The 15,419-nt window shown below is 45.2% G+C and overlaps 1 protein-coding gene across 3 annotated transcripts in view; it reads right to left on the bottom strand.

Annotated features, from left to right (window-relative positions):
- Positions 1-15,419, bottom strand: part of ULK1 (unc-51 like autophagy activating kinase 1) — an 85,128-nt gene that overhangs the window by 42,933 nt on the left and 26,776 nt on the right. For all 3 annotated transcript variants that reach the window (XM_026095305.2, XM_026095308.2, XM_026095306.2), the window contains 3 exons: positions 14,721-14,794; positions 11,866-11,967; positions 3,961-4,019 (listed from right to left, as the gene is read on the bottom strand). In XM_026095305.2, coding sequence (XP_025951090.2) covers positions 3,961-4,019; positions 11,866-11,967; positions 14,721-14,794 — 235 coding nt within the window. The remainder of the gene's footprint in view (positions 1-3,960; positions 4,020-11,865; positions 11,968-14,720; positions 14,795-15,419) is intronic.

Genomic DNA, 15,419 nt, shown 5'->3' with positions numbered 1-15,419 from the left:
AACAAAAACAAAATAAGAAAGAGTCTCAGCCTACTTCAGCTGCTTCTACATATTCAGAAAGGCAAACTGCAAATGCAAACTTGCTTTGTGCCTGCTGGGGTAGGAACAGAAGTGCTCACTGGAGAGAGGCTTTGCATCTATTTGCCTCTTACTTCCCATTATCATCATTAAGGCTATGGCTAATCTAGCTTTAAGTGGCCTCTCCCATGAGCACCTGCAGATCCTTCCCTTCCATAGTAGTGCCAATGTCATCTGTCTAGTTCTCAGCTAAGTCCATTCAAAATAAAATAGGTTGCATGACAAATAAAATCTGTTCTACTTGTTCTAATGAAAACAAGGAGATCATTAAAATGAAGCAGTTACTTAGGGGAAGTTTCCAGTTAAGGCACTGGTGAAGTTTATCACCAATTACTACCATTTTATTAAGGCATTTATTTTCAAATGCAGCTTATATAGACAACAGTCACTTGCTGGTCCTATTTGCTCCCTTGTTATACAGTATTTATTAATCGAAGGCCACTAAGATCAGAGCATCTGCCACCCAAGCAAGCTAAAACTAGTGCTGCTATTTCCCCACTCCGCAGTAGAGCGGAGAAGGAAATACACTCTTCAGTGACCATCACAGCACAGAGGAGCTAGTAACACACTGCTCTCTCCTTCGCCCCACAAGCAGATGGGGGAAAGGGAGAGGGCAGGGCCGTTCTCCATAACCTGGGTATACTGCACAAAGCAGGGAATAAATCAACGGATTAAGGAAGGGAAAGCAGAGTTCAGCTCTTGCATAAGTGGATTCAGCTCTGCTGACTTTCCTCAGCAACCAGAAGCGCTGTTAGGGGCCGTGGCAGCAGGGCCCTGACCGCAGCCAGAGCACAGCTCTCCAAATTAAGCGTAGGTGGCTCCAGCTCCTTTCGGTATTAACTCTGTTTATCGTGGCTGTGCCCAGCATGGCCCCCACAGTCTGCCAGGCTTTTCCCTCCCCTCATGCAAGGGTCAGCTAAGGTAATGGCATGTGCACTCGGCACAGCAATTTTAACCGCGCGAAGCCCGAGCCTGCTCAGTAGGACAGCACGTGGCTCGCTCGGGCAGGGCTCCACTCCGCTGGGCTGACATCACTCCCCAGCCCGAGACCCGGCCTGACCCACACAGGGAGAAACCACCGCGCCTGCACCTCTTCTACCATCCCCACCCCTGCCACGGACCGGGGAGGAAAAAAAAAAAAAAAGCTGGGGCAAGAGGAGGGGAAAAAATGTGCTAGATAGCATTAATAGAATCTTATTCAGTCGGTGGTGAAACTAGAGACGCTAGACAAGGTGTGTATTTATAGGCTTGAGCACTATCCGGTTATTTTTCTATGAAGTCCTAGGCCTTGCTTGTGCAGGAATTTGAGCCCAGCGATTCCTAGAACATAGAGAGTCATGGCAAGGATTCATCATCCCTGTTTGTCCTGGAGGAGCTGCTTTTCCATCCCTGACACAAAAACAGCTATAGCTGCTTTTCCACCCCGACACAGAGAGTTACGCACGTCTTCACAGGCTGACAGAGGAGGAGGAGGCCAGGAGCTCTGGAAGGGATGCAGTTAAACTGAGACTTAACCTGAGCCAAGAAAAAAGCCTCAACCTTTTGTCAAAAAAGGCATGCCTCAGAAGCACACTGCGTAGCAGAGTAACTCCAGATACCACAGCTCGCAGACTCTCCTGAAAAATACATTAGTGCTGGAGACCTGCAGTCCTCCAGTGCTATCGTCATAATTTATTTATTCATGACACATAAAACACTCATCCAAGATGAGTCCATTTCCCAGCAATGACTTTAGCTCTTATATGAATTTAAAGCCAAGAAACAGGCAGGTCAAGTGGTAGACCCGGGAAATCACAAAACAGACTGAAGACAGTGCAGGTTAACAGCCCGTCTGCCTCCTCCTATCTCACGCCTCTAAAGCATAAAGCTTAGCTACCCTACAGCATTATTTTCCAAGGCCATCCTGTTAAACGTGAGTAAGAACTGCCTCCTTCCTGCCATGATCTAGAACATAGTTTGCCATGCAAACGAGTATAATCAATGTTAGTTATTTACATCAGCACTATTTAAATTGTGAGGCCTTTGGGCTTGCTCCTGCTGCCACGAGCTCCCCACCTCAGGGCGGCATCTCACCAGTTCGGGAGGCAGAGACTGCTGGTGGGGCTGGCGTGAGCTTCCTTCCCCGCCCCATTCCCAAGCCGGAGCACACCACGGCCCGGGGGGATGCTGGGGAGGTGGGTGCCACCCTGCCCAGCCCCAAGGAGAATAAACCCAAACACTGGCACTGCCGCAGTCTGAGAACAAGGTCTCTTGAGCGGTTTCATGTTTCATCCTGCGTTGGCAAGGCTAGAGGAGGCAGTTTATTCATGTTTACTCAGGAAATAGCACAGACTGCAGCTCACATTAGAGAGACTAACGAACTTTGGAAAGCAGGGGTCCGACATTAACACAAAGGCAGCCTTGGATCCGAGTTCTGGGGTAGAACAAACAATGGCCTGGGATCTAAATTTTGGTGCAATATGGTAGTTAAAAAGCAGAGGTGGCAAGTGAAAACAGTAAATACAGAGTGTACACAGAGCATTCAGAACAAAGTGAGAGGATTAATCCCTACAGGAACAGACATGCTGTCCTCTTACTGCTGAGTTTTCACTTCTCTTGGCTGCCTCCTACCACATGCTCCACAGGCCAACGTGGCAGCAGGGCAGCATGGTCCTATCCGCAGGAGGAAGCTTTTTAATCGCAGGGATTTATTTCTCTCTTAGTAAGAGCGACTACCTCAAAGGTGGGCACCCATTTCTTTCTAGGCCCTTCACGGGAAACAGGGGCTCTACTTTCTGCCCACACAGACTATTTGGCTCCAACTACATGGTGGTTTTTCGGCTTTGAGATGTCTTCTTTGGGTGTGTTACTCCATCACATACTCTGGTTCAATCCAGAAGCATATGCACATGCCCAATATTTAATCCTGATCGAAAGTTCCCCTCCCTCCCCAAATCAAAAAAGGAAGTACTTATAGGGAAACTAAATGCACAGCACTGGTCATTAATAAGAGCTCTGGCTTCCTGACAGCTTTTTCCACTATCTCTCAGAGCTGTCTAAACTGATAAGGAAAAAGCATATACAGCAGCTCAGTGAACTTCCTGCACATGTGGCTGCATTCACAGCTCTGGCAAATGGAAGCAAACTTTGTTTAAAAAGCCCTTTCAATATTTGGGCAGGTAACTTGTAACTTCAGTCCTGTCTCCACAACAGGCTGAGATTTTAACAGCAGACATGAGTTTCTGCCTTAAGAGCTCAGAGACCAAAAGAAAAGACCACAGCAACAAAACCAAAATGTACTGACAAATCACAGCATTCGGCGGCAGCTGGCTACTTCGCTAGGTAACATACACCCCTGTAGGATGAGAGCAGATACCTTCCCTGCATGCCCCTTGGAAACTGCAGTAGTGTCCATTTTTATAGAGGTTATGTATTTTCTGTTAGTATGATGGACACAAGCAGTTGCTGTCCTGACACATGAAAAATGGGAATGCAATCTCCAGTCAGGTATGGCAGGTTACAGGAGAGACTGCGACTTGGCTGCTTGCATGGTTCAAGAATTGCCATGATTTCTTCCTAAGAATCATTTCCAGTCTCAGGGAAAGCCCTATCTGGAAGAGACCACCAGCTGGCTCTTGAAGTCACTAATGGCTGCTTCTAAATAAACCCTGAATCTCTGCAGCATAGGAGGGAAGGAATATCTAGGCAAAGCACCAACACCGGCAACTGGCGGTTGTCTGACTTGCTCTGGGCTACATCACTGCTGGTTAAGGAATGGAGGAAGGCAGGTGGACAAATATTTTACAGTTATATCCCTGAGCAACGAGCCAGGAGCATGAGGGGACAGGTGTAAATACAGCGTATGCAAGTGCAAACAAACAGCGACACTGGAAGAATGCTTACTTCGGCATCAGCATCTTGTTTTTCTCATAGAAGAGACGAAGATCCTGTGGACTGCTGGCCTATAGAAGAGAAAGAAAACCAGTGTGTGAAGCAGTTTACAATAAAGGGAGAGGATTAGTATTTTCATTTCACAGTTACTCTGAAGAGCAGAGGCAGCTTTGCAATTGCTGAACCAGCACAATGAGAATCTGTAGCCTGCTTTAGATTGGAAAGCCAGCGCTGTGCCAGAGTGAGAATACGGTCTTTCAGCCTTCTGCCTTTTTGTCCCTGACCCGATTCTGTTTTGCTCTCCCCTTCCGAGAGCTGAGCTTCGTTTCAGCGGGTCCTGACGCTCAGGTCTAAGCTGGCCTAATAACCTCGCTCAGGAGGCCAAATAATTGAAGACATGAGGACTGCCAAATGATGAATGGCAGCTCCTGCTGAGAACATGGATTAGTGCTGCAGTATTTAGAAAAGGGGCAGGGAGCCCGAGTCTGTGTAGAAACCAAGAACACAGGGAAACAGCAACCCAATTAGACTTTTCTACCTTAATTCCAGGAAGCCAGAAGGTCTCAAGCCACAAGAGGTTTACAATCACCAGTGTACAAGCACAGACACAAAAAAATCTCATGTCATTTCTCCTTTTGATTTTATACAGCACATAATATAGGATCACTAAATTAAACCAACTGTCTCAAGCTTTTGTGCTTGGGCAAAGTCTCTTTAATAAGGGCAGAGTGGGCTGGATGGTGTGCCACAGACATAAAGGTGCTTAAAAAAAAGGAGGGCAGATCAAGAAGATTTGTGTGCAATCCACTATCGTTGCAGCAGTGTTTAGGAAAGGATGAATGAGCAGGCAACAGGCAGCTCCTCCTGAATGCTCAGGGCTGAGAGTGAACCTCAAGCCTTCCACCCACTTCCATTTCTAAATTGGAAGCATTTAAGGTCAATTAAGATGCTTAAAATGGCAAATCAGACAAGCCAATCTGCAGATGGCCATCAATACCAACAACACAGCATGGCTGAAAACAGCTACACAAGATGCTGTTTCAACATCACCTACTCCCTCTGGCTGAAGATGAAAAATTAAGTTAAGGACAACTGTGAAGGTTCAGTATAAAGCTCCAAGAAAAACCGCAGGGAGAGTCTCAAAAGCTGCTGAAGTCAGATTGGCGAGTATTGATCAGGACAACACTTCTTGCATAGCCTTAGCAACCCAAGCTCTACCGCTGATCTATACCAACAGCGTACGATGGGCATTGCTACGTACACATTGACACTGGCAGAGTGACTGGATTCCAAGCAGCAGGAAATAAAGATCTGCTTTTCCTCTCTGCAATAACCCATCCTCTGCTGCTCACAGACTCAGCAGAGCAGGGACCCAAACAGGAGGTGCAAAGATACTATGTTCTTCACAAACCATTAAATGAATGCTGTTCAGCAGAGCATATTGTTATGCAGAAGTAAATCTGCACAACAGCATTTCCAACCACTGCCATTCAATTTAGTTCAGTAAAACTCCAGTTTATACCTCTCCCCTTCCAGATCTTGCCCTGTAATTAGATTCCTAATATTTGTCAAACTTTAATGAGGCAAGAGTTCACACTGCACCAAATGGCTTGGCCGCAACGCTCCGCATCATGGAAAGCTATGTCGACAGACACACATACAAGGAGGAACACAACTCCACTGCAGGGAAGCGAAGTGCTCACTCACATCAGAGAGATGCAAGCCTTGACTGCTTTCTTTGTTCACTTCCCATCGCAACAACTCGATTGTTTCAGAAATACAATGAACCTCTGATCTATTTCAAACACTGTTTTGTCAAAAATTTTCCTGACAATAAAGACAGACTATATTAAGAGAAACACATATGCAAAGTCCAGTTCATTAGAGAGGATTTCCAAGCACTAGCTTGGATAGAAACAAAATCCTCAGCGAAGTCTCCCCCTGCTTTTGCCACCCCCTTCTCTCCTTCGCCCCCAAAAAGGGGGTGCTGTTTCTCCACATTCTGCTTTCTCAGTACAATTCCCACTTGTTCTGCAAGGACCCCATCTGTGGTGTCAGGCCTCCACCCACCCAGACCAGGCTTTCTCACTAGGGCTGCCTCCGAGAGCCCACAGGTCGGGACCCGGGAGCCTAGGTCTCTGATGTAGCCAGCTGCCTGCTGGGGAAGAGAGTCATTTTAGCAGATGCCCAGCATCAGCAACTTCGGATCACCACTAATTTGGTAAAGCCAACTGCATCTTCACATAACTTCACTACCAATCAAGTGAGTCACACAATTCTGCTCCTAGCATCAGGCTCCTAGTAGCTGCCTGGACATGCCCATTGCTTTCCTGCTGTTAGCACCCATTTCATAAACCACTAGTACCTTCAGCCACTTTGTGCATCTCTTCCTTTAATAGGCAATACTTCTCTGTAGATCATGGAAAATGTAAAAATATTTATGAGATGTTAAAAATGCCATTTGAATTTCTACCTCCTGGAGCTAAAGACTTCACTTGAAGTCTACCTTCCAGGCAGACACACAAAAACCCCACACTGGAGCCACCTAACAACTGACCATTCAAGGTACACAGAGCCAGCTGCTACCTGCAGGACAGCACCCATCTGTCAGAAACAGGGATGCAGAACGGCTGGCTCAGTTTTCCCCAAGAATAGGAGAAGCACCAGCAGGCCAATTCATGCCCCTGTTCCCTCCTCTCATGTTACTATGGAGCAGCTGCATTAGTGCAACCAAGGCTTTTTCTGTTTGTCCTTTCTATATATAAAGACAATGGGACAAATTCAACCCTGCCAGTCTGTTACTCTGTCCTGAGCAGCAGTGGAAACATGTTTAGCCAGTAAAGGCATTCAGCACAACCCTGCCAAACCCCACCAGGTGCTGGCTGCCTGAAAGCGAATTTCACCCCTAAAGCACAGGGGGGTGTTTCATCTCAGCGCTGGATTTGTTGTACTCGGGGAAAAAGATGGATGCCTAAACACAAGGCTCAACCATAAGAGAACCACAGGCATTCACACTCGCAGTGGACAGCATTGCCTAGTCGACATTTCATAGCAGGTATAATGGTATTCGCTCTTTCATTTGAAGTCCTTCCTTCAGCATTCTTGAGGATTTGGGGTGCAGAGAGCAGATTCAGACACATTAAAAAGGAAATAAGTAATGACATCTCTAGCTTCCTGGTTCTGGAGAAAAGCTTCAAAACCTGCTGCAAGTGCCTCCTCCCGGTGCAGTCTTGCAAATGATTTTTTAAGATTCCTGAAACTAAGGGCATCCTTAATACACGAGTATCATAAAAGATCCTGCTTTAGTTGTCCATGGAATGTTTTCTCCTGACCCCCAAAAGAGCTGGATCAGGCCCACAAACACAAGGCCAAAAGCTAATGGTAAACTGACTACAGCAACTAGTCAATCCACTATGTCCAATCTTGACATAGCAAACTACCAAAGAGGCAACATTTTTGCCTCAGCAAGGAATATACCTGTCCTCATCAGCACAGGACACTCCAGAGGAACAGCTTCAGACATAAAAGTGGCCTGCCTAACAAAGAAACCAGGAGTTTAAATTCTGGGTATAAAAAGCTCCCTTTCCTAGTTTTCCGAAAGGTCCATTTCACAGCATAGCAGTTGTTCTAAGTGACACATAATCCTAGTACTCAGGCAGGCAGAATGAAGTTGGAAATAAAGTAGTAGACTCAGTACACCAGGCTTGGAAATTAATTTTTCATCTAGCAGCTAGCTGGGATAAGACTACATGCACACAGATTAACTCTTTCGGAGCTGCCAGACTAGGTAGCAAAACTCACACATTTCCTCTCTTGCCATTCCCCTGCGTCTCTCACATGGACACAACTCAGTGTGTCCATAAAGCGTCTAGGAGAAGATACAGGCAAAGACGAGAATGGAGATCCACCAGGTTTCATGGTCCTTGGCTGGATCCGATGTCTGGATGGAGGCAGTGCCACTGCCAGATACAGCTTGAACACCGAAGCCATGTGTGTCTGTCTCCTCAACTAAGGGCTGCACAGTTTTTAAAGGGGTGTCACAATGAAACCGCCAGGAACATTACTGCTGCTACTACAAAAAATAACCCCCCCCCAAAGACTAAGCTCATTTAACTCTAGTCATATTTAAAACATCATCTGACAAGCACTGAATTGGATTGGGGGAGATTTCTTGACCTTGTGTAAATCTTCTTCTCCCCTCTGCCCACCTCTAGTTTTGCTTGTTTGTCATCTGCCTACATAGACTTCATCTCTTCATGGCGAGCATTGGGTCCCACTCTGTCAGCTCAGCTAAGCACAAGAGACCACAGCTGGAGTCTCTAGGTGTTCTCTGACAACGGCCAGCAAGACCAGAAAACGCACAGTTCAAGTCCTCAGGGACAGAGAGGAAGAGGTGCAAGTGCGGGCCACTTACTAGGAAAGGCAAATTAACAATTCCACATTAATACAGTGCTCAGCAAATCTGTTTATAGGGATTTTGAATCCTATTAATCTCATCCCTCTGTCAGTCTTAGTTTTGTTTATGGGCACGTTTAATACAAAAAGCTCCTTAACACAGCTTCACCAGCCATCCTACCAACTGTCCATGTCTGACAGCCTCAGCAGCTTCTTATCTGCATGCAAGGAGGCAGGGAAGGGGCAGGAATAGCTCTGGGAAGTTACCTTGGGTGACCCAGCTACAGTTAATTTTAACTTTGAGACAGCTAGAAATCATATTCACACACACGCTCATATACACACATATCTGCCTTGATTTATAAGCACTTTCTTGATCGACAGCTGCCTTGGCCCTTCCACATATGTTCGATCTTTTCTCCATCCAACCTAGCCCTCTGAAGCCCATTTTATTTTTAGACTACTCCTTCCTCCCTGCTACAGATAATACTTGAGTCCTTTTGGTTTGCATTCCTGTGAAGTTGCCCAGCTGGCTCATGCAGTGAACAGCTAAGAGCCTAAAAGCAGAAGGCCTCAAGCTGTGCTCCGGGTTCTGCTGAGGACTCCAGTTAGAGCGTGCAGAGGTGATGTCCTTGCAAGTGTGGGAGGGACAGCATTATGGGGATTTAGCCTGAAGAAGTTAATGTCAGAAATTCAGCTCCCAGCTGCCCTGGACAACTGGGTCTGCTGGTGGCACCACTTGGGACTGCTGTCTCCAGGTGGATAGGGAGATAACCAGCCGATTCCAGAAGTGCTGATCCCTACTCCCACGGGCTCCCCAGCACCTCTCACCATAGATCCATCACTTCTATCCACCACCTCTCTCCCTCTCTCCTCTTAAAAGCCCCATAAGCAATGGCTTCTCGCCCACTCCAAGACCATCAGCCATCACAGCAAATTCTTACAAGACAATGTAGCTAAAGAAATAAAGTTAGTTAACTTTTAACTAGCTTTCCAACATCTGACCTGGACAGGCTTCACTCACCTGAAACCTGCAGCTGGGAGAAGGCAGTTTGTAACACACATGGTCAAAACAAATAGATGGCACATGGAGGACCATCTGGGCTGAGCTTTTCTTTCTCCCTGATCAAACAGATCCACAGCTGTTACTGCACTAACAAATGGGGCCTGGCATTTTGTTTTAAAATACAACCCCCAAAAGAGCAAAGGGCATGGGGAAAAATTAAAATAGAAAAACAAATGACCCCCCTCCCCCAGCCCAACAGATGTCAGATGTACATGTTAAAGAAAGAAGGTATCCAGGCAGGCAGACACAAAACAAGGATCAGGATCTGCTGGGCAGGGACCGAAGTGCCCCTTTATTGCTCGCTGCAAGGGCAGATCGCCCTCGCTCAAAGGGACCAGGCAGTACCGGATCGCTCTCACCTCTGTGAGCCTGAGGACACACATAGTGGTAGAGGGTTGATATTATTCTGACCATCTTCCCCCTCTAAACTTTTGCTGGAGAGATGAATGACATCGACTAGTATTTAATTTTATTTCCTATGAAAAATCCTCTAAGAACAAATATTCTCAGAAGAACATTTCTGTGACATGCTTCACTGACCAGTGATAAAAGCCATCTACTTCTTTTCAAAGAAATCAGATGCCCCAGGGTTGTAAGTGCAAAACACCTGTGATAAAGTCAGCATGTCAGTGATACCTAAATGATTTCAGTGAGTAGAATATCAGGGTGCCTTCAGAGACCAAAAGACTCAGTTACAAGAACAAATCAATGCAAGACTCTCCCATGCATGCAGGGTCAACCTTTGCTTTTTCCACCCCCACATTTTTTCCCTTAATGCACAAATATTTATTTTATCTTAACGGTTATTTTCTCCTCTCTTAAACAAAGATACTGAGACTAGCAAGTGAATACAGCCAGTAAATGGGAGCCATTCAAGAGTTTCCATGTACTTTGTAGGGGTGTGTTTTTATATACAATAAAAAAAGCACCAAGGAAACAAGGTCTTGCTCTAAATACACAGCAAAGGGGAAAGAGCAAGGAGTAGAAAGCACTGGCATGGAAGATTCTAACAGCAATGGGAAAAAAAATACCCTGAAGAGACTTCTTAGCACTGATCTAAAATCAAAATGTGCCATTAGTTTACTTCTGTATTTATCCGCTCTTTCCTGCAACAGATTCAGAATTCACTTTATCCTTCCTGATTAGGAAGCTTCACATGAGACCTTGAATGCCTATGAAATCCTAGAGAGCTGTTGAGCTAAAGGTCAGAAAATCCTGCAGTTCATAAAGCTTGGGTTATTACATGAGCACAGAATTTTCCTCCCACCACTGACTGTCATTTTTTTAGGGTGAAGAGATATCAGAACTTGGAAAAAATAAATAAAGGCCATAGCTCACCCATCTGGTATAACTGACCTAAGAAGCTGAAGAGTTGGTGTCAATGACACTAACTCAGCATGGAAATTTGAGGTTTGATCTTATTCTGTATTCCATGGACTAGAAAGGAATGAGCTCTACAGAGCTCACAATTAAAGATGTGAAGAAGTATCAGCAACCCAAGCATCTCTCTGCTATGATGTAAGCCAGCAAGGAAAAAATTGACAAGTACAGTACTTCAAAATATTGCTTGCAAGGGACAGTCTGAAGATCTCATTAGGAAAAGTAGATGGATCCATGGGTCAGCATGGAAGAAAGTAGTAATATGAAGTGTACTCTGAGACACAGTAATGATTGAGAAAGAAAAATGCACTGTCTGTATTAACTCCAGCTACATAAGATTAAAAATATGTGAATTAATCCTGAAACAACTTGCATAAGACTATGGTGATTTTTCCATCATTTGAAAATTTTAAATCAAAGAATGCCTTTCACAAAGATATACTCTAGCTCAGCCAGAAATGGTAGCATGAATTGCAGGGTGAAGTTTTACTGGACTGTGTTATATTTAGAGGGATTTGGACTTGATGACCATAAACACTTAAGGCTGGAAGGGATTGCTATGAGTTAACAGATAAGATCCTTTCGATATGACCCCATTTAACTACTCCAAAAACAAAGCCAGTTCAGCTGCAATACACCACTTGTCACCAAATCACCCGTAACATTAATGTGCAATTACAGAGTCTTCCTTATTGTCCTTACATACCCAAAAGAATTATAATCATAAATTATACTCTGAGCACAGCTGTAAACAGAAGTGAATTTTAAAGTGTTGGCCTGAAAACACCACTGCTTTAACTAATCTAAGATAATTTTCTGCAGGGATGACCCTTGCTAAGGGCTTACGCCCAGAAGATACATTTCACAGAGTCACAGCCTAGAGAAGTGTCATCTTCCAGTAACACTTCCAGAATTACAACATATAAAGCACCACACTGGCAGTGTGTTGGACAGCCAGACCTCCACGGGTCTACAGGACTAAATATTATAAGTGACAGAAGCCTTAGCATAAGTGGATTTAAAAAAAAAAGTAAGAGGGAAAAAAAACCAGAAACATTAAAATCTAAGCAACTTACCTGAAAAGGAGCCTTTCCTGTCAGACACTGATAAATTATGGTTCCTATACTCCAGAGGTCAGCTTTGGCATCATAGTGCTGAGACATGATGACTTCTGGTGCCTTTTGGGGAGAGAAGAGAAATCTGTTTTAGGAGAGATGTGGCTTTTTTCCTTTTTGGAGCTGCAAGAAAGACCCAGAAACCACCGATAGTCTTTAAAAATCCCGAGGCAGATTCTCCAATAACCGTGAAAGATCTGCTCCCACCTGGGAAGACTGTAATGTTACCATAACAGGGGCATTTCCCTACCTAAGGTGAGGCAGCAGAGACTCTTGTTCAGGCAGACAAAAACCAAAACACCCCCACAAAACCTACACTGCCCTGCCCACTGTGGGCAAACCCAGCCCACTCCCCTCTCAGGCGACCACTCTCTGCTGAATCGAGCTGTACCCAGAAGTCTCACCGTAACGGCACAGACGGACCTTTCAAAGCAAAGCAAGTAACAGGTAAACCACCAAGGTGAACACAGGCTCAAGCTGCACAGGTAAGCTCCGGCCTCTGTCCCAGGCAGCATCACGTCATGCGTCGGCTTCATTTAGCCCAAGATGGCAGGATAGTAATCATGCACCAGAGCCCACTGCCAATGACACAGTTGGGGTTCAAAGGCAGATCTGCATTTCACTCCTGACAGCTCGAGCCCTGCTGGGCCTCAGAGGCTGGTGTCTAACCTCACACTGTGCCCTCGGTTGCTCCCTCCTGGGCTCGCTCCAGGAGCTGGAAGCAGCACAAGTCTGCAGAGCCTCGTGGTCCAGGACGCAACGTGCCCCAGGACCGGCAGCAGAGAAGGGATGGATGGGCAGGCTTGCTAATCCCATACGCTTCAAACAACAGATTTCACCTCAGTGCCGCCAGCATGGAATGGGATCAACTTTCTAGCTCTGCCAGGAGGAAGGCCAAATGTAATGGAAACAAATGGCAGCAAACAAGTTGCAGACCAGAGTTTGGTTGGTCTCGAAGGGGAAGCAGACATGACACTGAACAAAGCCAAGGAAAGGACATGAACTGTACATGGAGGTTTCACGTCTCACAGGACACGGATCATATCATGGTTCAGACACAAAGCTCATTCTTGTGCTGGTAACATATGTTTCTTTTTAACAAAAGAAAATGAAAAGAACAGCTATGGGCTATGAGCTAAGACAAGCAACGTAAGAGCCTGCATTGCTAGCAGATGTTCCCAGGGCTACCTCACAAGATCCACAACTTTAGAGAGAGAGAGAGACTTCAAACACCCACCCTAAATCCCAGTTTAACCCTCCCCTGCCATCTTCCTTCAAGTCCTTCAATAAACAGAGCAACATGGAACTTTTGAGCTCTGGAGACTCCTTGTAAGCTTAAAAAAAGTCATCGGTAGTTCCCTCCAGCCCTTTCAAATATGAGCTAGATGTTTTGATTTACTTTCACAAGAGATACAAAAAGAAAAAGCATCACTAAAAATAGACAATTCAGGAAACTCTCACCAGGAGGAAGAAAAAGTGACATCATCTACACAGAGTATACTCAAGTAAACATCAAGTTTCAAAAAAGAGAGAGAGAGGAAGTCAGCTTTGCACAAGTTTACATGGTGGAACAGACTATCAAACATGCTATCACTGCGCAGTGCAGCCCAGCCCAGCCTAACTCTGTGCCTGAGGAGTTCAAACAAAACTTAAGGGGACTAAACCATGTTCAAAATCAGGTGCCTGCTTTCCCCAGGGCATTTCTGAAAGTTTCAAACTAAATTGATCCACATCAACTCTCCACCTTGAGCTCAGACACCCACATCCCTGGGAACTATAATGCAGTTTGTTTTGACATTTTTATTTCTGTCCTGGTTTTGTCATTTTTAATTTTACTGCCCTGATGTGACACCGAGATGTTGACTGTTTCCATAAACACAAACAGGAGATCACCGCCTCACATCCTGGTCTCAGGGTAGAAGGCACAAAGGAGGTGACAAGGATCATTTTGTTTTTTAAACACATCTATTTCACAAGCAAAGAAATCATCCCTAAAGCAGTTGGTTTGGTGTAAGAATTTTGGGGGGGGAGGCATAAAATGTAAACAGAAGCAGGTGAGCTCCATTTACAGAGTTGTATGTGCAGCAAAACATATTTAGCTGCCAGTTCAGAAACACTGCAAGGCTGGCAGGATCTCCACCTGAATTGGTCCACAGGCCCAAACGGATTTTGTGAGACCAAAGAGTAAATAGGATTGGGAACTTTACAAAACTGCTCCTAAACAGGGATCTTGATGTTGATGCTCTGGGCTTGGCAAGAGACTGCAAGGCCCAAGGTGAGAGAGGGTTTTTGGAACCACTGTCTCAAACAGGCCTGCTGAAGCACAGCAGCTGAGGCTCCTCTCCAAGGAAGCAATGCCTCAGAGACAGATAGATGTGTGAAACATCGTCATGGCCTTCACGCTTTTGTTGCTGCTTTTCCTGCAGCAAAGAGGAAACATTAGATTTCACTTTCCAGCACCTTCACTGGACAGGCCCTGGCCCTCTCTCTGGAAGATTCAGTTGCTGGGAACAAAGCGATCAATACTCTGTTTTGTTTGGTTTTGTTTATCAACAGCTCGCCTGAAAGTTAGATGACACAGTATCACAGGCACCTCTCATTTGATATTACAGGCTGCTAGGACTTTATGAAGTCTCCCAGTGTAATAGCTGTTTTTTGACAAGTAAACAAAATTCCACCTTTGCAGGAAATTTAGAGAGGGGAAAAAAATAAATAAGAGAAAAAGCAGCTACCCTGATGTTTGTCAGAAAAGGCCTTGCTTCTGGAGGAGCAGAGCAAGAACAATACAGGAAGACCTGTAAGCAAAACTCACTTACCATGTACATAGGTGAACCACACAATGTTGCTGCCATCATGTTATTCTGCAGGTATCGAGCAAAGCCAAAGTCAGCTACAAAGAGAAACAAAGAGGTGGGTCAGGATCAGACACCAGTTCTAGAGAGTCTGCACCTTGCTCAGCAAACTGCCCTACTCCCCACAAATCCTTACAGCAAGTGAAGTATGTTATCTTTTCCACAGGACTTTGATAACTGTATCCCTGAACAGTGACATCCTTGTGTTAGTTATTAATGCACACTACAGATATTAGAAAAAGGAAAATGAAGCTACAAAAGACATTCAGAGGAACAAATTCCCTCCATTTCTAGAGATCCATCAGTCACTTTTTCTGCATCCATTTGCCTGTATTCCAAAACGCCAGCTGACAGAAACTGGTTACAATCTCTTGACTTCCATGAGAGTGTGCCAATTCACACTAGCTAAAGCAAAACCCATGATCTACATACATGTCAAAGTATTAGCAAATCTCAAAGACTTCCACATCGCTAATCTGCTGCTACCTCCGCTTTTAACTTCAGGAACTGAAAGCTCCTCCCCACTGAACAGACTGCAGAGTAACAGACATCCAACAGAAAACACTGCTTGCCACCAGCCACATTTCTGGAACAGGCTGATTGAAAACTGTCTTGCTCTGTTCCTTACAAGAGTTTCAACAATGATCTCTCTGAGATGAAGAG

The sequence above is a fragment of the Dromaius novaehollandiae genome, chromosome 17 (genome assembly GCF_036370855.1).
Source record: "Dromaius novaehollandiae isolate bDroNov1 chromosome 17, bDroNov1.hap1, whole genome shotgun sequence".
In the NCBI taxonomy this organism is placed as follows: Eukaryota; Metazoa; Chordata; class Aves; order Casuariiformes; family Dromaiidae; genus Dromaius; species Dromaius novaehollandiae.
Note: the sequence above shows the minus strand (reverse complement) of the source record. Positions and strands in the feature narration are given on the sequence as shown.